A 26,043-nucleotide genomic window follows, 5' to 3' on the forward strand; every position below is an offset into this window, starting at 1 on the left:
ATTAACATTACCTTAGACAAGAAGAGTTAATGAAGGGTTAACTTTTAATACTCTAAGAAAGTGTTACGAAACTGGAACTAAAGTATTGCCTCTGGATAGGTTGCTGTATAAATGGTTAATATACAGAAGAACTCGGAAGGTAAGAGCTGCACAAAAAGTTTTCTGGGTAATGGACTGAAGTAGTTTCCTTATGTGAGGAGGTGTTGAGTTACAGCAGGAGGAATGAGAGCTGGGTGGAGAGAAAAAACATCTGATCTGCAACCTTTCCCTTCTCTTGGGGCAACATGTATAATAGTTAAACAAGAAAAGCAATGGGAATATAACGTGGAACTTGTATTTGTCGTTTCTTCAGTGACCTAACGCCTGTGTTTACTGTAGATTAAATGAAATGCTGCTGGATTAATCATGAAAAGCTGAGGAGACGCAGATGCTCTGCTGTAAAATGCCACGCAGGCAAAGACTGACAGGCAGCAGGATCTGAGGTTTCCCCTGGATCACTAGTCAGACGTGTTCCAGGGAGCGGGGACTGCCGGCTCGCTAAGGTAAGAGGCCCAGGGGGGCAAGCGCAATAAAGAAGACAAACAAACTTTTAAAGATGAACAAGATCCGGAAGCTTTTCCGAGGTAGTGGGAGAGCTCTCGCCTTTATATTTGTTGCTTCTGTCATTTGGTTGATCTTTGACATGGCAGCTCTCAAGCTTTCATTCAGTGAGATCAACACCAAGGTTCTGAAAGATGAGATGATCAGGAGGGAAAGGGAAAGGTTCAAAGTTTGGCGAAACCTAGAGAAGACCCCTGAAGGCTCCAGAAGGGAACCAAAACCTCCCCCGAAAGGCTTTGAAAGGGGGAGATTTAGTAAGGAGAAATATAGAAATATAGAAGAGAAAATGGTAGAGGCTGAAAATGAAATAGACAAACAGAATGAAAAGAGAACACCAAAACCAACAGAAAAAAGAAGTATGGCCTATAAGAAAATTATTGTTCCATTTGGGACATTCTCACTGAAACTGCTGAGCCCCTATCCCTCTGTTCCCATGGAAAAGAAAGAGAGAAAAAAGCATGTAAAAGCTGTAAACTCCACAGACTTGCTGAGAACAAAGCAAACTGTTCCCAAAAGGCTTCAGCAGACCCCATTAGCTACAGCAACAGGGAGATCAGTAGTCAAATTAACACACAGCACAGCTACTGTAAGAAACAAAGTTGCAGCGAAAAAGAACCAACCTGTAACTAAGGCATCAAAGGGTATTGAGGGCAATTTAAAAATTGGGATTACAGAGAAAATCCCTTTGGCTCGATTAAAACAGGAATTGCAAACGGAGGCAAATCCCAAGGCACCTCAGAACAAACCGCCAGTACCAGATTTGCCAATTCCTGGGCAAATCATTCCTATAAAGCAAAACAGGATTGGGGTGAAAGCAATAGATGGCACCGAACACAAAGCAAACAGGAGTTTGGATGTACCTGTCAGCAAACTGGCTGCTGCAAACAGTGCTGAGAAAAAGGGATTGTCCACAAAGCTAACAGGACTGGGAAAGCTGCCAAAAGAAGACAAAACAAAAGCTGCTCATGAAAAGAAACTAACTTTCTCTGAAAATCAGTTTGTCTTTATTAGTAAAGAGGGGTTAAAAATCAACATCCCAACAACCCAGAATCTTGTAGCTGATTCTAAAAGAAATTTTACAGTGAGATTGAAAACGAGAAAAGAACAGCAAGTTATTAGCAACAAAAGTGAGGATGCCCCTAACGTGAACTCTGTAACCAAGACTGCTGAGCTTAATGGTCTAACTAAGAAAGCAATTTTGACTGAAGGTCCAAAGCTAACAAAAGTTTATGTCAGGTTAGCTGATAAGGAGCAATTAAGGAAAATAAATCGAAGCAGCTATACAGTCCATTTTACAAGGGACACTGGGATGCACAAAGTCTTAACAATTGATGTAACACTTTCCCCAAGAGATCCCAAAGCTCCCGGTCAATTTGGGCATCCTGCTGCAGTCCCTGATGATAAGCAAGAAGAAGCAAAAAGTAGATGGAAGGAAGGAAACTTCAATGTCTATCTGAGTGATTTGATCCCTGTAGACCGAGCCATTGAGGATACAAGGCCTGCTGGGTAAGATCTGTTTCCCCCTGCATAAATTATCTTAGACAAGTTTGAACTATGTATTGATCAAAAGGATTTGATCATGATGTGCTTTCTGGAATGCTTTTAACTTTTATATAAACGTCCCATAACTTCAAATAGTCAAGTGCTCTTTCAAAACTGCAGTGCACTATTAGTCCCATGAAAAGTATCAATAAAATATCTCTATATTTTCAGCTAATAGACCAATCACACTGTAGATAAAATTTTCAGAGGCATCTAAGGGAGTTAGGAGCCTCTACCTATTTTTAAAAGAGACTTAGGCACATAGAAACATAAATCCTGTTGACTTTCACTGTGCTTAAGTCACTTTTAAAAATAGGACTTGAGCACATTGGAACATTTTACCCAGTTTATCTAGTGTAATATCCAGCATTTAAGGGCATCATAAGCAAAATCAAATACATCTGTCATATGGATGTTTGATTCCCAAGTGAATTCTGTCACATAATTGGTCTAAGCACAGGACTGATAACTGGTAGCTCATGAGGGCTCATCCTTGTTCTGATATTGCCTCCCTGTCTGATCTTTTTATTTTCCTCAGTTTCCCAACATATATGATGGAGGTAATATTTTATACTCAGCTGTTACAAGTGCCTTGTAAGGATTAGTTGGCTGATATGTCTACTATGCTTTGAAGATGAAAACTAATATGTAAGTGCTAAACTAGTAGGATTATTAAATAGCAGTGTGCATACTCTACTTGACATATTGTTTGAGATATCCACTAGGTAATGCACCCTTGCCTAGGATTAATCTAAATGACCACTGAGTGGCACTCTTAGTCTAGTGAAGGACCCCTTGGCGCTCACTTTCTTGGTTATAGCCAAGGGCAGTTCTGAAAGACAGAAGTTTGTGCATTTCAGGTTTAAATGCCTGCACAGGGCGAAAATGTAGATTTTTGTTTTTAAAATTGTTGGCAGTGAAACCGAACATTTCCTTGAAATTTGCAGATGCTCCTGTAAATTTCATTTTTGTGCTCCAGATGCAAAAGTCCATGGTCCAAATACAGAGGTGATGTGTAAGTTACTTTGCTGGTCAGTAGGTTTGATAGAGTCTAATTGATTCTAAGGGACTCTGACTTAGTGAATTGTAATGTACACATAGAGGACCTGGAAGAAGGTGCAAGTTAAAGTTGGGGACTGAATTTAATCTGCTGCATACTTTTTTACATCTCCCTATTAGCTGCTTTTCTCACTGCAACCTTCTCTCCTAATCTCTTGGTTATTGTACATTACATTTTATTCTCCTGGGGGAATTCTGTGCCACTGCACAAGTGGAGAATTAACATTCTTTGCAGATTTTTCCCCCCTGCGGAATAATTGATTCTGACGGTGAGGCGAAGGGAAGCTGCAATTATACCTTCTGCCCACTGGGGCTGATGGGCACCAGAAGAGAGGACTGCTGGCTCATAGGCTGGAGCAGCCCGCTGTAGAGAGGGAGGGGGCAAAGGCTGCTTTCCTCACAATTCCCTGCCCACAGGGCTGCTGGAGGGGTCACACATACTGGGGTTCAGAAGGGCTAGCAGGGGGACGGACTGGGGCAGGGGCACAGGAGCTAGTGGGGTGACAATATTGAGCCTGGGGATGAATGTGTGTGGGGATACAAGGCCACATGGGGACAGGGACAGCTATGCTTGGCTGAGTGAGGGTACAGGGATACATAGGGACAGAGGGAAGTGGGGTACACGGCCACAGGGGAAATGTGCATATATGCCTGGCTGAATGGGGGTGCAGGGATACATGGGGACAGGACAGATGTGCCTGACTGACTGGGAGAGGGTAGGGGTCAGACAGGGTCTACATGAGGGAGGCTCCCCAACTCCCTAACAATCCCTCCCGCCCCCCCAAAAAAACCCCCAAAAACCTGTGCTATACTTCTCTGCCCCACTCCCAAGATTCCCAAGACCCCAGGTTCACTCCCAGGCTCCTTCCCAGCAATTACTTCCCTCTCCCTCAGCTCCTTCATTACCCCAACTCCCCTAAACCTTTGCACTGCTTCTGAGGGGTGCAGGAAATATGTTTCTGAGTAATAATTCATTTAAACTACAATACAAAGTCCCGTATTAATATGCCTAGTAATAAATCTATTTGTCAAAAAGCATTTCCTGAATCTTTTTTGTTTTCTGTATTGTTACAGATATACTTGCTAAAAGGTATTCTGAAATAAATTACCAAAATAATTGAAACTGGCATGATTATATTGTGTTATTTTGACAAATAAAATATGAAGAATTTTGCAGAATTTTAAAATATTGTGCACAGAATTTTTAACTTTTTGGTGTAAAATTTTAGGTGCAGAATTCCCCCAGAAGTAAAACTGCATTACATTTAGACTCCCTGAGCTCTAGCCTGCTGCAACTTCATGTACTCACTGATTTCAGTAGCAGTTGCATGCATTTATAGCGGGATTCACTACTCCTCCCGAGTGCTACTTACAGCACTTTACACATCACTTCTGAAGTTGGCTCCATGATCAAAGGTAAATTGCTGCAAAGTGTAACGTACCTTTGAAGTGATGAGACATTGGAAAAAACTATGATTGTTTTTCACTCTGTATTCTATGAAGCACAGCAAGGCAGGGAAACTACAAGTGATATGAGGCAAACATAAAGAGCAAAGAGGCAACACTCATGTTTCATAGAACAAAGTTTTGTCTTGAAATAATTGTGAAGTGTCACCTGAAGGAAACAAAAGTCCCACAGAGACCAAAATCAGGATATTCTCCTTCCAATAGTATCAGTGCATGTAACAGGTATTTTATAGAACTGTAAGATACTTAGGTGATGAGTCAGAGCTCCCGGTAAGGCTAGAAAATGGGCATCTACCTTGTTATCACAGAAAACACCATGGCCAAACATGGGAGTGTTGTAGGCAACATAGCACCTAGGCAAACTGCCCATCTGATATTACAGCTTAGTATGGTATCTGAAAAGATAACAAAAACCATACTTGGCTATATGGAAAGTTGGCTGGAATATTTTGCTGGTAGCTTTTTCCATTTCTAGAGAGCAAAGATTTCCTCTTTGTTTAACTCATGGAGTATGTGGTTCCTAAGTTAAAATTTCCCATCAACATACTCTGCAATGCTTTTTAACCAGTGGTGTCTGATGTTGGGATAATAATCTGGGTGGAAAAAGAAGATGCAACCAAGCCCAAAAGTGTGTACCAACTGGGATAGGCCAGTTGCTAATTACAAATCCATAACCACTTAAATGGATGCCTTTTTTTCAATCCACATCAGCCAGAACCAATCCAAATTCTTTGCTCACTGTCCATTGACAAGGAAGCAATACTGCATGCCCAGTTTTCAACCAGCTCCCAGTGCAATGAATGTATTAGAGAACCTGTTTGATAAAATTTTTTCTCTGAGATCTCCTAATCTTTCCCATTTACACCTCAGCTTCCCTTTTAAGCCATTCCTCAGTACTAAGCTAATGAACTGAACCCCAGTAACCAGGTAGGCTTTAGGAACTTGTTCCGTCAGTGACTTTTGTTTTTCTAGCCCTTAACACAATAAAAATAAAAACTCACTGAGGACCAAATCCACCCAGGTGCAGAAGTACACTGGAGGCCCCAAGTATAGAGGGACCAGCACAGGAATGAGAAAGATCCCAAGAATCCATGGAAAGAGAGATCTGGAATACACACAGTGGGATGGCCAGTGGATTTGCAAATGAAGTACTGGACAAAACCCATTTGTGGGAGTTGGCTAGCAGACAATGGATGCTACTGTACACAGAGGTCATGGAAACACTGCATAACTGGTCTCCATCTTCTCTGAACTTGGTGGGTAGGATTCCAATCCCCTTCCCCTAACTACCATTGTAGTCCCTCTGTGCACAGCTATTTACGTGGGCTTTGTCATTAACCTGGATTTGATCCTGAGCATGCCCAACCCAAAACAACCTCGCTTGGTAGAAGAGCATCATTTCCTACATTCCACTCTGCATCTTGGCAACCAGGTATACATGCTAGCAAAGCCATGCATCTCAGCCACCATTCTAGCAGCAAAAGACGACATTTTAGGGTACCAACAGTCTTTAATCATCTGGAGGTGTCACTAGACACACTTTTTGTCAGTGTGGATTGCATGCTCTGACTCCATTGTACTCTCAAACTCATGAATCAAGAGAACTGAGGTAACATTTTCAGAAGTGCCCAAGTGACTTAGGCTGCTAGAGCCTACTGACTTTCAGGGCATCTTAGGGTATGTCTACACTACAAAATTAGGTCAATTTTATAGAAGTCGATTTTTAGAAACCGATTTTATACAGTCGATTGCGTATGTCCACGCTAAGTGCATTAAGTTGGTGGAGTGTGTCCTCACTACCGTGGCTAGCATCGACTTACAGAGCAGTGCACTGTGGGTAGCTATCCCACAGTTCCTACAGTCTCTGCTGCCCATTGGAATACTGGGTTAAGCTCCCAATGCCTGATGGGGCAAAAACATTGTCACGGGTGGTTTTGGGTACATGTTATCAGGCCCCCCCTCCCTCCCTCCCTCCCTTCCTCCATGAAAACAACGGCAGACAATCGTTTCGCGCCTTTTTTCCTGGGTTACCCGTGCAGACACCATACCATGGCAAGCATGGAACCCGCTCAGCTCACCGTCACCGTACAGCTCCTGGGCGCTGCTGGCAGACGCAGTACTGCATTGCTACACAGCAGCAGCTCCTTGCCTTCGCAGCAAATGGTGCAGTAGGACCGATAGCCATCATACGTCTCCTGGGTGCTCCTGGCAGACCTCAGTGAGGTCAATCAGGGGTGCCTTGACAGACATGGCTATTCTCCTCTTAGAGCACTGAAGGGGAGCCAGAGACTCCAGGTCATTCTCTTCTTTAAGTTTCATCTCATGGAGATTCAGTCCTGCCTGGAATATCATGCGAGCTGGAGGCTTCTGCCTCAGGCTGCTCTCCCAGCCGGCAGCACTGCACGGTCGCATCTACCCCAGCCTACCCTTGTTCCCATGGCTCATGAAGCCTGGACAGTAGTAATGAGCATTTCAACTATAGGCTGAGCAAGTGCAGAATGGTGGTAGAATGTGCCTTTGGACGTTTAAAAACTCACTGGCGCTGTTTGCTGACTAGGTCAGACCTCAGCACAACCAACATTCCCATTGTTATTGCTGCTTGCTGTGTGCTCAAAAAGATCTGTGAGAGTAAGGGGAAGACATTTATGGCGGGGTGGAAGGTTAAGGCAAATTGCCTAGCGTCCGATTTTGAGCAGCCAGACACGAGGGCGATTAGAAGAGCACAGCAAGGCACGCTGCACATCAGAGAGGCTTTGAAAAGCAGTTTCATGATTGACCAGGCTTCGGTGTGACAGTTGTGTGTGCTTCTCCTTGATGCAAACCCACCCCCTTTGTTGATTTTAATTCCCTGTAAGCCAACCACCCTGCCCCCTTCGAAATAAAGTAACTATTGTTTTGAAACCATGCATCCTTTCTTTATTAATTAAAAAAATGAGATAACAGACAAGGTAGCCCGGGTGGGGTGGGGGAGGAGGGAAGGACAAGGCTGCATTGCTTATTGTAGCCACACTAAAAATCAAACTGTTTGAACGACAGCCTTCTGTTGCTTGGGCCATCCTCTGGAGTGGAGTGGCCTCTCCCTCCGCGTTCTTGGGTGTCTGGGTGAGGAGGCTATGGAACATGAGGAGAAGGGTAGGCGGTTATACAGTGGATGCAGCGGGGGGTCTGTGCTCTTGTTGGCTTTCCTGCAGCTCCAATAGATGCTTCATCATGTCCATTTGCTCCCACAACAGACACTTCATCATGTCTGTTTGCTCCCCCATTAGCCTCAGCATCGTGTCCTGCCCCCACTCATTGCGCTCACTTAATTCGTTTCCGGCCTCTGCCATTGAATGCCTCCATGCATTAAGCTGTGCCCTATCAGTGCGGGAGGACTGCATGAGCTTGGAAAACATGTCATTGCGAGTGCTTTTTTTTCTCGCCTTCTAATCTGCGATAACCTCAGGGACAGAGATGATAGGGGGAGCGTAGAAACATTCTACGCTCTATGATTCGGGGGGACTGTATCGTCACCTGTGCTGTTGAGTGCTGCTGAGTTCGCCACACTGACCAAACAGGAAATTAAATTCAAAAGTTCCCAGGGCTTTTCCTGTGTACCTGGCTAGTGCATCGGAGTTGAAAGTGCTGTCCAGAGCAGTCACAATGGAGCACTCTGGGATAGCTCCTGGAGGCCAATACCGTCGATTTGCATCTGCACTACCCCAAATTCGATCCAGCAAGGTCAATTTTAGCGCTATATCCTCATTGGGGAGGAGTATAGCAGTTGATTTTAGGAGCCCTTTAGGTTTATGGAACGGGCTTGGTTGTGTGGATGCAGTCATTTTTAAATTGACCTAACACGGCTAAATTCGACCTAATCCCGTAGTATAGACCAGGCCTTAGGCTTCTAACTCACTTAGACACTTTAGAAAATGTTACCCCGAGCTAGGGGGCAGATGCAGGTCACCCTCATGGAAATGCAGAGACTTATTACTAGGGTGTCAGACCTTGGAGCCATGTTGATTTACAATGTCATTTAAGGTTAGTTGTTCAAAAGTGTTCACAGTTGGCTTCTCTCTGTTGCTATCTAAGTCAATAGTGAGCTGACTTCAAGGAAAGCAGAGTCAGGCCAACGCTGAGCACTTTTGAAAGTCCCACCTTTAAGCAACATCATTTGGCTCCTTTCATTTAGTTGTCATGTATGCATACAGTAGCTGACGGAAATTTTGAAATTAAGCTTCTTTAAATGTGTATCAATAGAAGGAACAATGGACCCAGCGGTCCCTGCGCAGGGAACTTATCCCTTTTCCTTGAGGCAAGAAAAGAGACACTGGTGCCATTCCTTAATTTAAGATTGCGCCTAAGGGCTACTTTAAGTCCTTAGGAGCTGTTGCATCATCCACAGATTCATCTTTGCTAGAGGAATCCCCCACTACTTTCTAGATGCTTTGTGCTCCCTCAGAGGTTAGAAGAAGGCCCAGAGATCTGGACTAGAGATAATAAAATTGAGTAGTTTAAACATGGATTTAATATTCCTTTTTATATGTTACTCTCCTATTACCACCATCCTCAGTCCATTGAGTCTTGCTTGTGTCTTCATTGTAGGGCTACTTTTTTGCCCCTTAAATCCCTCTCTTTATAGTGAAAGCTTTCACTCTCAGCGTCTACCTTCTGCCTCCGCTGAGGTCACCAACAAAATCATACATGTCACAAAGTTTTTTAAGAGCAGGGAAGGATTGAAAATTCTCTCTTCTCGCCCTGTGATAAATGCCTCTCCTGTAGTACATTCAGTAAGTGTTTTCCAGTTTGAGAGTCCTGAACTCACTTCCAATCCAAAACCTCCTACACTGCAGCAAGCTGCGTCACTGCCATGGGCCAATGTGTTGATGGTTTCCAACTAAAACATAGCAAATATCAATATTTCCTTCTGGCTGATCCAGTGATGACTGGTGTCCTAAGATGAAGCCCCTGTAAATCTATTACAAAATCATTCTCGTGCTATAAAATGGGGAGGAAAGATATACTTAAAGGAATGCTAGAGGGGCTGATCTGGATTTTTTGTAAAGCCAGTGCTAGAAAAGAAATCAAAACTGCACTTGCAATTAGCGAGATACAGATAGGCTCTGCAAATACTTCTTTTTTATGGTCCACACTTCACTTTCTCTCTGAGATATGCAGATATGTGAGCCATATCTGAGCCAATAAAAGTATAATGTGATGGCTTATATTTCCAAATATAAGAAAAAAATATGACTTTTCAAAATTATTTTGGCATACAGTGCTCTGGTGCCTGCTTGTTTTTAAAGGGAAAGTATAAAAACAAATGGTGCTCTTTGTTTTATGTTCCCCAAGAAGAGCATTATTCCTGTAGTATTCTCAATTAGCAGGTGGGTTAGTTGCTCGTCCTACATGTAAGAGGCCTACCCTGGAGGAAAACAGATCAAACCTTTGTCAGGCTACACTTTATCAATAGAGAGCAAGCAAGCCCCAATAATGCTAAGGTATTCTAGGCAAAAAATAATATAATTCTGGGAAGAGGAGTTTGTCAGTAAAATGCTCTGTACTCCTCAAGATCCACTTGAAGATACCAGAGCTTGGGGAGTGAATGTCCCCTTAAGGCACATATCAAAGCAGTAGTTGAATTGCAAATGGAAGATGAGAAAAGCTGCTCATCGACCTTTTGTTCAAGCACTGAAGACCCAGACTTGACCCAGCCATCACATTTTGACTGTAATGGAATAAGATGACAAATTCATAGAAATCGGAGAAATTTTATCACTCCCTCAAATCTGCTGATTTTCATCTTTCCCTGTTTGCTAGGCGAGTAGGCTACATTCAGACCCTCTGGATGGAGTCTGTTGATGAGCATTCAGCATTCACAGGCTGAGCTGGCGGGGGAGGAAGTTCAGGTGAAAAGGAAAGGCCTACATATTTTGACAAAAGACAGCAAATGCTTGATGGTTTTAGATTCTGAGATTGTTTGAGAAATGGAACCTCAAAGATAGTTTTGTGTGTGTTATGTGTGTACAGATTTAATTGCATTGATGTGAGGTTATGTATATTGTAATATCATCCCACCCCCTTGCGCCCTCAAGATTAATTCATTTTGGTCCACTCGAAACAGTTACGTTGGGTAAGTTTTCTTCTGCATCTGCATGTTTTGTGTATTGTTACTGTACTATGAACAGTCCTTTTTGGAAGTGATTATTTCCCTGTACCATTACATGTACCATTGGATTTTTTTTCCCTATACAGCTGATTTACATGCAGTTTGGAATATTAAGGAATTCAGAAAAAAAGAAAAGGAGTACTTGTGGCACCTTAGAGACTAACAAATTTATTTGAGCATAAGCTTTCGTGAGCTACAGCTCACTTCATCAGATGCATTCAGTGGAAAATACAGTGGGGAGATTTATATACATAGAGAACATGACACAATGGGTGTTATCATACACACTGTAACGAGAGTGATCACTTAAGGTGAGCTATTACCAGCAGGAGAGCGGGGGAGAGAGGGGAGAACCTTTTGTAGTGAACTACCCCCACCGTTCCTCAGACGTTCTTGTCAATTGCTGGAAATAGCCCACCTTGATTATCACTACTCAATGCTCAAATAAATTGGTTAGTCCCCAAGGTGCCACTAGTACTCCTTTTCTTTTTGCAAATACAGACTAATACGGCTGCTACTCTGAAACAAGGAATTCAGAGGCTCTGTGAATCCTCAGAATTTCTCTCAGTCTTTCTCTGCTTCCAGTTCAGTACAGCATTGTGCAAGTGCCAAGAAACTGACGCTCTGGAGAAACAGCAAGAACACTGCGCCCACCCTGCTTGTTCTGACCAGGCAGCAGTTCCTTAAACAGAAAAGTGGTGATACCAGTTCAGGCTGTAGACTGCATTTCTTTATGAGCAGCTGGGGACTGTGCTCTGAGGAGAGACACAGCAAGAGAGAAATGAAGGCATGCCAGCAATAAGGCAGCTTGAGCTATAAGATGAAAACATGCCAGAAACAGGGCAGCATGAGCTACACAATATCATGAGCAATAGAGAAAACATTAGGAACAAACACTGTAATAATGAGTACATTATTCTTGTTCTTAGGCCCTGATCCTGCAAAACCCGTAAGCACATATGAAACTTTGCTCACAAGAGAAGTCAATTGCAGTCAATAGGAACAGTCCCGTGAACAAAACTATGTATCTGCTTATTTGGGGGATCAGGGCCTTCGAGGATGTTTGTTAGTGAAAATGAGATAATTGAACAGTGGCTACTTTGCAGTAGATGCAGCCTCTGTGAGGTTTCAGAGTAACAGCCGTGTTAGTCTGTATTTGCAAAAAGAAAAGGAGTACTTGTGGCACCTTAGAGACTAACCAATTTATTTGAGCATGAGCTTTCGTGAGCTACAGCTCACTTCATCCGATGAAGTGAGCTGTAGCTCACGAAAGCTTATGCTCAAATAAATTGGTTAGTCTCTAAGGTGCCACAAGTCCTCCTTCCTTCTGTGAGGTGTTACTACAGGCATAACACTCTGTAGGTGGGTACGAAGTAGGGCTGTGAGTGTGTGTGCATGCATGTCAGTGTAACCCTTCTGCCAGGCCAAGTTGATAGCAGCAAGGGCCGGGTTCAATACACAGGGGTTCCCTCTCATTAAAGCAAATGCAAAACTGGCTCGAGCCCCCACCCAGTGACCTGGGAAAATCTTACACACCCCCTGGGCGCCTCAAGGAGGCAATACTTCCCCTCTCGCAAGCACAGAGTCTTGGTGTAGTAGAGAATCTTTAATAACATGAGGCAAACAACATCAGCATTAAATTGGGGAAACACCACAACTAGTGTTCATTAACCAAACCATGAACACTGACCCACCCCAGAAAATTTGGGCCACATCCTTTCCCTCAGGCTCTTGAGTCCCAGAACCCAAACGTCTCTTGAGTCCAGCAATCCACTAATCGCCCAAAGTCCAAAAAAAGTCCAGCCCCGGAGTTCAAAAGTTCACCTGCAGAGTGTTACTCCCCAATCTGGCTAAAATGTGCCTGGGTGTGGGGGAAAGAGGTAAGGGGCACCTTACGTGTCCTGAAGCTGACTGCCCCACAGGGCTCTGCTCCGCTCCACCACGACCGGCTCCGCTCTGCACAGCTCACCGTCTCACGACCGGCTCCGCTCAGCTCGCCGTCTCACGAACACACCGCTGTCTCACGACCGGCTCCAGACAGCTCGCCGTCTCACGAACACACCGCTGTCTCACGACCGGCTCCGCTCAGCTCGCCGTCTCACGAACACACCGCTGTCTCACGACCGGCTCCGCTCAGCTCGCCGTCTCACAAACACACTGCTGTCTCACGACCGGCTCCGCTCAGCTCGCCGTCTCACGAACACACTGCTGTCTCACGACCGGCTCCACTGCACACTAGAACTTCCGGCTCCCCCCTACTTGACACAGTGCTCAGTGATTTCAGCTCTCAGTGATTTCAGCTCATAGTAGTGGGAGCCTTAGTGCTGGTGCACTATAAGGCTGAAGTGAATTCAGCACAATACCTGTAACAAAACTCTTAATAGACCCAAAATTAGCTCTGACATTCCACAGTGGAGAGAGACAGAGGTGCAATTGGTGCTTCAGGCCCTCACAAAAGGGGCCTACACCACCAGGCACTAATACCTGTCTCAAGTCTCTCTCAATTCACAGAGTTTTGGAACCCATGTCCCTTGCCTAGTGAGTGCTACTCAGTTGATGGTGAGTCCTCCATCATAACAAAAAGGCCAAGTACAGTTCCAAGCACAGTTCCCATAATCAGGGTACTAACAATTTATTCTTCCCGCCCCAATAACAGAGACACTGGGGATCCCACAGCAGCCAAAGTGACGATTTGGGCAGTTATGGCCTCATTCTAGGCAGGGTGGGTGTGCCTATGCAAATGAGATCAGCCCCTGAAGTTCTTTTCCACAACTTGCCACACCTCACCACCAGATGTCAGGGTGGAGCCCACCCTGTCTCTGCTTACATCAGTGAGAGAGAGGATATCCTTGGCCTCTCTGCTGAGACTGCCCCCACTACAAGTAGCTGTATATATCTTATAAAAATCATTCAATGCACCTGAACACTCATCTTTGTATCACTGGAATTTCCTTATTGGTGTTATATCTTTATTATTCAGAATACTTCAATCCACCCCACCGACCCACCTTATAAATCTCCAAGCTAAACACAAAACAAGCAGCCTTTCAAAGTTTTACCGAAACTTACAGAAGTTTAAATCCTCTGGCCTCGTGTACATTAAAAACATCACCTGCTGGATGCTGTTCATTTGTATTGTTGACATTTTAGGTGTTCAGAACAACTGGTGCACGATGACCTTCCGACTACCACGGTTATCATGTGTTTTGTGGATGAAGTGTGGTCCACTCTTCTACGCTCCGTTCACAGTGTCCTCAATCGATCTCCTCCTCACCTGATTAAAGAGATTATTCTGGTGGATGACTTCAGCACAAAAGGTAGGTGAAGCTTCCTTTAAATTCAGGAAATGAATGTGTCCCAGGGCTAAAGAGCAAAATGCTTCTCTGTATTTAAATTCTGTATAGGAGAAGAAATATAATTTTCTTCATTAATTTCAACTTGCCCCCGTGTTTTAATCACCAAGCTATGCCACCTTGTGCTGTAATCATAGTTTGAATGGATTCCCCCAGCCAGGATGAGGCCAATGTACTGCTTGGATAGAGACTTCCAAGAAGTAGAGTGGATTATATGACAAATCAGGAGATGGCATGCTTCCTTCTGAATGAATATGAAACCAGTGCCCCATAGTGTTGCAAATACTGTGTTGCTTGAGGCTCCATCTTTCACAGGAGATGTAAAATAAGCGCCCCGACCCAAGATACTAAAACACTTTCATGACAGTTGGAGTGATAATCAGAGTGTCCTGGCCAAATTCAATTACATTTGGCCTACTTCAGTGGCCCTGGAATCTCAGCTAGATACAGTACTGTTCTTCATCTCTTAAGCTATTGTGCAGTATGAAAGCATCTAAATCAGGGGTGGGCAAACTTTTTGGCCCGAGGGCCACATCGGGGTTGCAAAACTGTATGGAGGGCTGGGTAGGGAAGGCTGTGCCTCCCCAAACAGCCTGGCCCCTGCCCCCATCCGTCCCCTCCCTGCCCCCTTCAAAACCCCTGATGCATCCAATGTCCCCTGACCACCCCCCTCCTGAGGTCCCCCGCCCCTAACCACCGCCCCCCATTTCCTATCAAACCCCCCTGCTCCCTGTCCCGTGACTGCCCCGACCCCTATCCATGCTGCCACCCCTTGACAGGCCCCCCCGGGACTCCTGCACCTATCCAACCGCCCCCTGCTCCCTGTCCCCTGATCACCCCCCCCCAGAACCTCCACCGCCTGCTCCCTGTCCCCTGACTGTACCCCAGGACCCCCTGCCCCTTATCCAATCCCCCCCTCCCCCCCGTCCCCTTACCATGCTGCTCAAAGCAGCAGGAGCTCGCAGCCCCGCAGCCCGGCCAGAGCCAGCCACACAGCCACACTACCCGGCAGGAGCAGCGGCCAGAGCACTGGTGGCAAGGCAAGCTGAGGCTGCAGGGCAGGGGAGACAGCAGGGGAGGGGCTGGGGGCTAGCCTTCCCGGCTGGTGACCATAGTTTGCCCACCTCTGATCTAAATAGGCACTTATGTACAGTCAAGTTACATGCACAATCATAGTAATTGCAATGCCACTGAGTCTCTGCTTTTTAATACTTTGGTTCTCAGTGCTCCACAACAGAGTTCAGCCTTGAATAATTGAACAATGGGAAAGTCTTAGATTGTTAGCTCCCCATGGCAAGCCTTGTACCAAATCCAGATCAGGGCCCAATTGTGCTAGGTGCTGTACAAACAAAGACAGGATCCCCGTCCCAAAGAGTTTAAAACCTAAAAAGAGAAATGACATAAGGAGGATGAGACGGAAAGGACTTAATTCAGTAGATAAATGTTATAGACGTGCATTTTTTCGGCAAATAAATAGATTTGTACACTATTTTCTAGCAAACTTCCCTTAACTTTTGCACTTTCCTTTGTGTGGACTAACCAGCCAGTGGCATAATGAAAATACTGAGCATCTTGCAATAGAAATGTCACGGGCAGCGGTAAAGTAATGAGAACTGTTTTATGTGGTATTGTATTTCTAGGAGTGGCAGAAAAAGCAGAACTTCTAGTGTGTCCACAAAGTTTAAAAAACTCAAGCCAAGATTTTGAGTTGGCTTTTGAAATGTAAACAATTGTTTCCTTTGGAAAAGCAAAAAAGGGCATGTAAAATTCAGGAACCAAATCCTAAGGCTCTTTCTCAGGCAAACTTATATAAACAGGAATTGCCACAGTGAATTAGTTCAGTGGTCAACCTAGTGCAATACCTAGTCTGCAACAGTGGCCAGCTCTAGATGCTTCAGAGGAAGGTGTCAAACTCCACTGTAGAAACTCTCACTGAAGCTCTCTCTCAGATTTCACTCTGTCTTTACTCAGGCAAAGATCTGGCCCAATATATTTAACCCACACATGCCTGGGATTGCTACTAACTCATACATCTTTCTTTCTCACATTTTATTCTGAGCATTTTGTACAATAAAACCCACTCCCACAACAAAGTCAAACAAATATAAAGTGCCACATGAGAAATAATGACAAGCAATGCTGCATTCCTCACTCAATTTAAGACCAGATGGATTGTTAAACTGTAGCAATTAATATTAGCTGTTGGAATTTAACAGAAAATTTGCAAAGCACAGCAAAAAAACAGTCACTCTATGAAAACCAACTTGAGAGCCAGTTTTTTAATGGGAATTATGGTGTTTTAAAGGAGAAAATTCTGGTTTTATAAGTTCTAAAGGAAATGTTAAGTATAAGCTTCAATGGGAAATGCCAGAGGTTGGCAGGGGACCAATGTCACACAGGCTGGGATTTTCAAACTGAGTAGCAATAGCCTAATTCTGCTGTCATTGACATTAATGAGAGTTTTACCTGCATTCACCTGCACAGGAGCAGAGTTTGGCTAATGCTGAGAGCTTTCGAAAATCCCATCCATAGCATACATATTTTTGCCCTGTCTCTTCCAATTAGCAGTGTTCCAAACCTCCACAGAGCACAAACACATGATTCATACAGAGAGGCTTCCAAATAGTTTGGGGAGGGAGGAACCAGTGCTGCTAAAGGGCCTAATCCAATGCTCATTTAAGTCAAAGGGAATGTCTCCAAGTGGAAAAAAACTAGTGTGTTTCATAGATGGTTTAAAACTTAGTGAGAGGGAACTTTTTTCACTGCTTTGTTATGGCTTTAAAAAGACACGCCAATCATTTAAGAATTTGCTAATTTCTCTCCTGTTTAGAATACCTCAAGGACAGCTTGGACAAATACATGTCACAGTTTCCAAAGGTTCAGCTCCTTCACCTCAAAGAAAGACATGGTTTAATACGAGCCAGACTAGCAGGGGCAGAGATTGCTAAAGGTAAGAGGAGAGTTATTCTTATTTGCCATTTTGGGCTTGTCTGAATAGGAGATTTATACTACAAAAATGTTACCCTTTATTACTCTGCTGTATATCATAGCACCTTGAACTAATATTAGAGAAAGCTCAATATTATTTGGCAAGTTTTGTCATTGTTTGGCAAAGAATTTTGCCAGTATTTGAGCAGCTTGCTTTATTGTACTACTCAGCCCATCACATATTTGGAAAATAAAGGCAACATTTGCAGCATAAATTTATTTGACTTTTCTCTCCACCAGCTCTAAGTAACCAGATGATTTGAAATTAGACAGTAATAAGATAAAGGATTTGAGAAGGATTTGTGATGTAAAACAATTTTACTGAGCAGCTGAGAAGCTGGCTCCTTTCAGCTATAGTGAGTTACGGTGAGGCTCTGTATTTTAGAAATTCTAACATCCTTTTTGCAGAATATCTGTCTTTCCCTTGCCTCAGTTCTTGATGCTCATAGACCCATATTATTTTGTCATTAAAATGTTTGCATTGCCCTGCACCAATGATGTCATATATTGAATTTTCTACTAACAGCCAATTTTGTCTGGTATGTCTTAAGTTTGCTTTCATTGTTTTGTTGGCTGGGAACTTGTTTGGATGGTAAGCAGAAAGGGGTGTACATTTTTCTGAGGCTGTTTGAAGGGAAGGTGTGTTCGGGGTCATGGGTCCTACCTTTTCTTCCACTTTGCCCAGGAAGCATTTTCCCCCTTACATTGTGCATTGAGTTAGGGAAGATTGCTCCTTTCCAGACTTATATTCTAGTTTTGCCTTCTCCACTAGGAGGTGCACTTTGAGTTCAAGATTCTGTCCCAGTGTTCATACCCACTCTGGAGGAAGCATGGAGGGGACATGTTGCAGTTAGAACCCACAGGAGAAATGACACCTCACTTAGCAAGAATTCCTCCTAGAGGCTTCTGGGAAGCACTCACTAAAGAAGCAGGGGGAGTTTGCTCCACTTTCTGCACCTGACCAGTTCTGTCTGCCAGTTAAGAGATGGAGCATATTCCAGCCACCTCTTTGTCCCTTATCACTCATCTCAGATGATTGGCATCTACAAGGGTTTTAGGCGAGAGTAGGGACCAAGTCCTTCCCTTGGATTCTGGCTACCTCCCTGGCACACATTCCCCACCTGCTTATGCACCTGTACAGGGCTGGCCAGAATGTGGCATTTTGTGAGCAGGCAAACACTCTTTGCAAAACTTGTCTGGAAATCATAATTGAGGTCAAAATGTGTTCAGATTGGGGCCCCTACTTGGGCTCTTCCTAGGTGGGTTCATAGGAGTAGAGTATTATTGTTAGGGGCAGTAGTTGCTGGATGTGGACTTTACTGAATGTATTTCATTCTCAGAAATGAAATAATCCCCTCTTGGTTCTGCCTCTAGGTGATGTATTGACATTCTTAGATTCTCATGTGGAATGTAATGTAGGATGGTTGGAACCACTTCTGGAAAGAGTCCGTTTAAATAGAAAGAAAGTAGCGTGCCCAGTTATTGAAGTAATCAGTGACAAGGACATGAGGTAATTTCATTGTATGCCATATTGTATAATACAAACAGCTTTCACAAAAAACACTTACAAATCACAAGTATCAAAAATATTAATTATGGGAAGACAAGCGACTTAACCTGCTAATTACTTTTCACAAATTATTTCACTCAAAGAATAAAGAAAAATGTACATGAACAAATATTAAAATACATACAGCTACCTCAGTTACTACAGTTTGCATTTACTGTTTGGTAGGTCATGAATGTTTAGTGCTCAAAGAAAATACATGAAGAAATCTTTGAGATTTTTGCTTTAATTATATAGACAATTTCATTTTCACTTATTCCTTTTGATTATGAGTCTGCTTAAGAACTTGATATTATAGCTTTCTTTTTCTGTATTTAGTTACATGACAGTGGATAACTTTCAGCGTGGGATTTTTACCTGGCCAATGAATTTTGGCTGGAGGCAGATTCCTCCAGAGGTCATTGAGAAAGATAAAATCAAGGAAACAGATATAATAAGGTAAGAGTATAAAATTAACACTTTGTGAGCAGAAATGCTCTTTCATCAGAGCTTCAAACAACTAGTCTTTTTGGGGCCAAAAGTTCCCCTTTTACATAAATGGGCACAGAAAGGCCAACACCCAGAAAAATCTGTGCAATTAAGTTGTGTAGGAAGTTGCGCCACCTGATGTGTGCCAATCTGAGTCACAGAGAGCACATCAGGCATTGCTCAAAATCCCAGGAGTCGTAAATATTTTGCTGGACGCTGCATGGCCTCAAGAGCTTCAACATAACAGGCAAGGGATTCCAGCACTGGCATAGCCAGAGATAAAGGTCATGTACTAGAACAATCACACTGCAACAGCAAATGGTCCCTTTATGTCAGAAGCCACACAAGCTTTTGCAATTAGGTGCACTTAAGATCAAAAGAACTGGACTGACTTTGCACCTATCCACCATAAATCATGTTGCGTTTGTTGTCAGCACTTGAAGTTAGGGGGTGGGATTCCTCAGCCAGCAAAGTCCACTTTGTGCCACTCACTTTTCCTTTTGTGTAGGAAGAGGGAGGCGATGAATCAGGGTTGCAGCAGAGTGGACTAATTGGTGATGAGGGGCATGGTGGAATGGACCTCCACTCTACCCAATCCCCCACTAGCATAAGGACACAGAGGGACCTCACACCAGCAAATAGACTAGATCAGCTCCCAGCAGCTCTGACTTGTGAGCTGGACAGTGCAGGATCAGAGAGTCATAACTGGTTGCTACACCTCATCCCCCTTCACTATGTTCAGAACTAAATGGGTGATGTGGAGTATCCAGCCCAGACTGTTTTAGGAGGTACCATACGGAGTAAGTGGTCTTTGTCTCTGATTCCTTCCATCTTTCTAGTGACTGTCTCTTCTATACAATGTTGTTTACACAGGATGAGAATCTGTATGGTGGCCTTTTCGGTTTATCTCCATTCTTTTTGTATTACCTTGCTACTTATCTCATGACTCTACTTTGCACCACTGATTAAAGCAGTTGGCCTCTAGACTCTAATAGGAAAAACACCCTCTAGAAATTTAATCTATAATTTGAACCCAAGATGATATTTCAGTTCCTCTGGCACCAACCTGGACAGACAGACAGACATACAAAACTGATATCAGAAAATTACCTTAGTGGTTCATTAAAATTTTCAGCTTCTGTTCAGCCACTTTGCCAAAGCGTACTGTACTTTCTTCTAATCAAAGCTTTGCCTCATGTTTACTTTCCATCACATGCTTTTTAAACATTAGTATCCATTTTGTTAGCGTGCTTGCCCGTCTGCAGCAAGTTAACACACATGATGCTCTCACTGCCACCTGGTTAACTTCAGATTTTAAGCAGTGTACTTTAGCTTATTTTCATATCCAATGGGTCTCTCCATTTCTTCAAACTGATCTGTTTGCTCTCTATTCATTAACTATCTAGTGTCTTTTAGTTTCCATTTCTGTAAGTGAAAATTAACATAGGGTGTTACACTTAGCACCTGTCACAGGACAGCTGTGAGTCCATGATTTCCAGGCTATTCCTGTGTAGAGGTGCTGTGGCAGGTACATTTTTATTGTCCCACAGAGTACCAATGTAAGGTCTGTGGTTCATTCGTAGGTGTCCCGTAATGGCAGGTGGATTATTTTCTATTGATAAGAAGTATTTTTTTGAACTTGGAACATATGATCCTGGACTGGATGTTTGGGGAGGTGAAAATATGGAGATTTCATTCAAGGTATGCTGCTTTCCTAAGTAGTAATAATGTTACTGAATGTTTCTATCAATTTGAATCCTCGTAGCCTTTAAATGCTATTATCTCTGAATCTCATTTAGACCCCAATTCATATTCTTCAGTGCTTTGCTGAATCAGGGCCTCTACTAGTGGTTAAAGATGAACTTTGAACCCTCTTGATTTAAACAGTAACTCTTGCATTCACCTGTGTCAAAAGTAGAGTGTGTTGCAAAAGGGAACAACTTTGAAACCCGAGGCTCTCCTCCCCTTTCCAAAGATTATTGGGGAAATTACTTCCTTTTTGGCCTGGAACATAAACCACAAGCTATGCTCGTCATTTATTTATGATTTTTTGCTAATATAAGCCAGCTGTAGAATTATTGTTCAACTCAGCAATGCTTGGAGGATTGTTTATCAGTATTTTCAAGTTAGTCTGTGTGAATAATACATTTGACTTGATTTTTAACAAGACTTCTCCCTGACCTCCATTTTTGTGGCCACAGTTTTTTCCCTGAAAATAATTCCATCTATAACTCATGGTGAGCGTGTTACAGATCCCCTTATATGCTGACCCCCAAAGAAAAGAAGTTGTTACAGTCAGCCAGCTCTTCAGCTCAAGCTGTAGCAGTTCACAATTTTATCTTGGGAGGTCCCTGGTTCAATTCCTGGTTTATCAGCCCAAGAAGCGTTTATCATATACCACCAATTAATTGCTCATGCAAACACTATCATTAAGGCATGTAAGTATTTGAATTGTAGAGATACTCAGATGTTATACAGAGACAAAGCAGGCCCAAGACACCTTCATTTTCATCCCAGAACAGGGACCAGATACACCAACTACAGTCTCTGCTAGGCAAACCTCTCTAAATGGGTCAGGAAGAGGCAGGGCTTTGGCTGTGTGCCTCCTCCACACCAGCCTAGAAGTTGGTGAGATAGGCATACGCTGGTCCTCTCCCTAATGGATGGTGGAGTGGGTGTGGCCTGCCCGTGTCCTGGGGAGCTCTGAAGGGATTGTACCTGATTGAGAGGATTCCCCCTAGGGTAATACTGCTCCACAGTGCACCCAGCACAGACCATTTCCCATTGGGCTCTCTTCATTTGTACCGACACACAAGTGCAGGTTACACCCACAAAATTGTGCCTACAAAAATTGAAGCCACTTCTCAAAAATCAGATCTATTGTATACCAGAAGGTACCATTTACCAATATTTTTATCTAATCAAACTCTGACAGGTCTGGATGTGTGGAGGAGAAATTGAGATCATCCCATGCTCCAGAGTTGGACATATTTTCAGGAATGACAACCCGTACTCCTTCCCTAAAGACCGGATAAAAACAGTGGAGCGGAATTTGGCGCGTGTTGCAGAGGTCTGGTTAGATGAGTACAAAGAATTGTTCTATGGACATGGTTACCACTTAATCCAGAAAAACCTGGATGTTGGAGACTTGACTCAACAAATAGAACTGCGGAAGAAGCTTAAGTGTAAAAACTTCAAGTGGTATCTGGAGAATATCTACCCAGACCTGGAAGCTCCTCTTGTTAAAGCCAGTGGGCTGGTATGTGAACTTTACAAGGGCAAATTACACCACAAATGCATGTTTACATATCTGTGTTAACCAGCCACTCTTCATTTAAACTTACTTTCTATGATTGGGCTGTGACACACAAGCTCAGTGATTCCTAGAGGTACAGAGGGCCTCATATGGTGTCCCTCAGCCATGGTGAATTTCACCTTTACTGGAGATCATGGTTTAGGACAAAGTGATTTCGTTATGTTGTAGTAATTCTCTTTGCTCTATGACAGGCGACAAATCTAAAGATATGGCCCCTTGGTTGGTATTTCTGTGCTTCTCTTTGCATTTTCTATTGGGTGACATTTCTGATAATGAAGTTTCCATCTTTTTTGCACTTAGAATCATAGAATATCAGGGTTGGAAGGGACCCCAGAAGGTCATCTAGTCCAACCCCCTGCTCGACAGGACCAATTCCCAGTTAAATCATCCCAGCCAGGGCTTTGTCAAGCCTGACCTTAAAAATCTCTAAGGAAGGAGATTCTACCACCTCCCTAGGTAACGCATTCCAGTGTTTCACCACCCTCTTAGTGAAAAAGTTTTTCCTAATATCCAATCTAAACCTCCCCCACTGCAACTTGAGACCATTACTCCTCGTTCTGTCATCTGCTACCATTGAGAACAGTCTAGAGCCATCCTCTTTGGAACCCCCTTTCAGGTAGTTGAAAGCAGCTATCAAATCCCCCCTCATTCTTCTCTTCTGCAGGCTAAACAATCCCAGCTCCCTCAGCCTCTCCTCATAACTCATGTGTTCCAGTCCCCTAATCATTTTTGTTGCCCTTCGCAGGACTCTCTCCAATTTATCCACATCCTTCTTGAAGTGTGAGGCCCAAAACTGGACACAGTACTCCAGATGAGGCCTCACCAATGTCGAATAGAGAGGAACGATCACGTCCCTCGATCTGCTCGCTATGCCCCTACTTATACATCCCAAAATGCCATTGGCCTTCTTGGCAACAAGGGCACACTGCTGACTCATATCCAGCTTCTCGTCCACTGTCATCCCTAGGTCCTTTTCCGCAGAACTGCTGCCTAGCCATTCGGTCCCTAGTCTGTAGCTGTGCATTGGGTTCTTCCGTCCTAAGTGCAGGACCCTGCACTTATCCTTATTGAACCTCATCAGATTTCTTTTGGCCCAATCCTCCAATTTGTCTAGGTCCTTCTGTATCCTAGCCCTCCCCTCCAGTGTATCTACCACTCCTCCCAGTTTAGTATCATCCGCAAATTTGCTGAGAGTGCAATCCACACCATCCTCCAGATCATTTATGAAGATATTGAACAAAACCGGCCCCAGGACCGACCCTTGGGGCACTCCACTTGATACCGGCTGCCAACTAGACATGGAGCCATTGATCACTACCCGTTGAGCCCGACAATCTAGCCAGCTTTCTACCCACCTTATAGTGCATTCATCCAGCCCATACTTCCTTAACTTGCTGACAAGAATACTGTGGGAACAAGAATACTTCTCTTTTTCCCCCGCCAAAGACAAAATTTTACATTAACAAGCTTCTTCAGTGATAACTGACATGATAAATTACCCCATAGCAGTCAAGATAATAGTGAAACATCTGAGCAATTTACCTCATTTTTGGAGTTTATATTTCAGAAATCTTGTGGCTACAGACAGATATGGTAGACGCAGAGATATATTATCTATAATCTCCAGGATTTTTAGGGCTTCAATAATTTATTCATGGAATCGATATAGTACATGAACAATTATTGTTTTGTACTGAGAGCCTGACACCACTAGAGTGCACTAGAAATCTATTTTTTCCTCTTCTACAATAAAAAACAGACTCATTTCTATTTTCAAACAAAAAGAACAGAAGTATCCTCCCAAGCAGTCATATCATATATTAAAGTGCAGCTAAAACCCAGTCTCCAGTACTTCTACAAATGCAAAAAAGGTATAGTGGACAGAATACTTTCAGAAATATTTTGGGTTCAGTCCTGCGTTCCCTACCTACCCCAAATTCCCATTGATTTTAGTGGAAGTTGTGGTTGTGTAAGGAATGTAGCTGGATCAGGTTGCGTGTATTCTCTGAATTTACTTCCCTTTAACTTCCACTGGTGTTATATTCACACCATTCTGTGAACAATGCCATATGAGTCTCATTTTTACAATGTGCTAATTCACATATTCAGCATCTCTTTATGTTTACGTGTGTGTGTGTGTGTGTGTGTATAACAAAATGTAGATTTTGATCTTGGTCCATATTTCCTCACCAAAGTTCAGGGCTGTTGGAAACATTTCTAAAAATACAGGCGCATAAAATAGTCCCTCCTGAGGCATCATGGACATGCTACTTCATTAAAAAAATCTGAATGTTAAGAACAAGTGACAGTGATCCCAGGTCACAAAAGTAAGGCACTTTGTTACCATATGTAGTTCTGTCAGCTTCTGAAAGTCTTTCTAGTTTTAACAAGAGCAGTACTCCTGAAAGTAATGGGTCAGATCCTCAGCTGTGCTTGTACGGTGCCTGCTAAGGGCAGGAGCATAAGTAGTGTTACGCCTGTTGGCACTAATGCTGGCTGTGGGGCAGTTCAGCCCCTCCCCCAGTACAGCTTTGATTTACCTTCTAGGCTATTCCAGCAGCCAGGAGCAGACATGGCCATACTCTGCACACCTCAGACATGCCTCCCAGACCACGGGCAGTGCCGGGGTGGTAAAGAGCTGCTCTGCTGGCTATAAACTCCCAGATATTTTTCTACCCCAGGGAGTCAGTGAAGCTGGGCTGAGATTGCTTTACTTTAGCTGCGATGTGAACCATATTTTCCAATACAGTGATCAAATAGTAAAAATATTGGGGAATAGTTTTGTGAATTAAAAGGGCCAAATTTGTATTACTGTGATTTGTGAAGTCATGTGATTTATGAATGATCACTGAGCATTGTGTTCATAAATTCCAAAAGTTTCATATATTTTAAGACAAATAACTATTCACCTGAAAACTACAAAAGTTGGTTATTTGTTATTTTCCTGTTTAAAAACATCCAGTCATCGGACAGAAACAATACCTTGTTGCTTAGATGAGCAGCTGCACAACACAAACAACAAGTACTGATTTCTGAAATAATCATTCAGAAGCTACCAATATGATGAAGAATATTCATCAAAGCTACTTGGAAAATATTTTATGAAGAGCAGATTTACTTACAGAAATCAGGATTAGTTCATAAAAGGTTCAGTAATCTAAAAAGGGAGGAAAGCGGCTACATTTTTAGCTCAACCAGCTATAATTTTCAAATATTGCCATGATTATCTTAATGTACAATAAATATATCTCAATTAGGCCAACTCCTCATCTGTTATAAATCAGTATTGTTCCATTGACTTCCTGATATGTGAACTGAGGGCATTTGGTACCTGGCAGAATTCAGTCCAGTGTAAGCAGTGTTCTAATATAAACTTCAGAACGCATAAATGCCCTTAGAATGCACTCGTCTGGTCATTCAAACAACAGTACAAAAAAGCTTAGTGCAAGCCATAACTTCTCCAGAAGGTCATGCTAACAAGGTATCATGATGATGACTCCCTGGTGTAATGACAATTGTAGAGAAAACAGAGCAA

The 26,043-nt window shown here is 43.2% G+C and overlaps 1 protein-coding gene across 2 annotated transcripts in view; it reads left to right on the forward strand.

Annotated features, from left to right (window-relative positions):
* Positions 1–262: 262 nt before the first annotated feature.
* The window catches only part of GALNT5 (polypeptide N-acetylgalactosaminyltransferase 5), a 50,490-nt gene continuing 24,709 nt past the window's right edge, over positions 263–26,043 (forward strand). For both annotated transcript variants that reach the window (XR_012154260.2, XM_073305521.2), the window contains exons 1-7: positions 263–2,106; positions 13,967–14,133; positions 17,000–17,119; positions 18,532–18,667; positions 19,043–19,162; positions 20,776–20,893; positions 22,128–22,451. Coding sequence is in view for 1 of the 2 variants with exons in the window: in XM_073305521.2 (XP_073161622.1) it covers positions 596–2,106; positions 13,967–14,133; positions 17,000–17,119; positions 18,532–18,667; positions 19,043–19,162; positions 20,776–20,893; positions 22,128–22,451 (2,496 nt within the window). In the remaining variant the exon portion in view is untranslated. The remainder of the gene's footprint in view (positions 2,107–13,966; positions 14,134–16,999; positions 17,120–18,531; positions 18,668–19,042; positions 19,163–20,775; positions 20,894–22,127; positions 22,452–26,043) is intronic.

This window comes from Lepidochelys kempii, chromosome 11, assembly GCF_965140285.1.
Source record: "Lepidochelys kempii isolate rLepKem1 chromosome 11, rLepKem1.hap1, whole genome shotgun sequence".
Classification (NCBI taxonomy): domain Eukaryota; kingdom Metazoa; phylum Chordata; order Testudines; family Cheloniidae; genus Lepidochelys; species Lepidochelys kempii.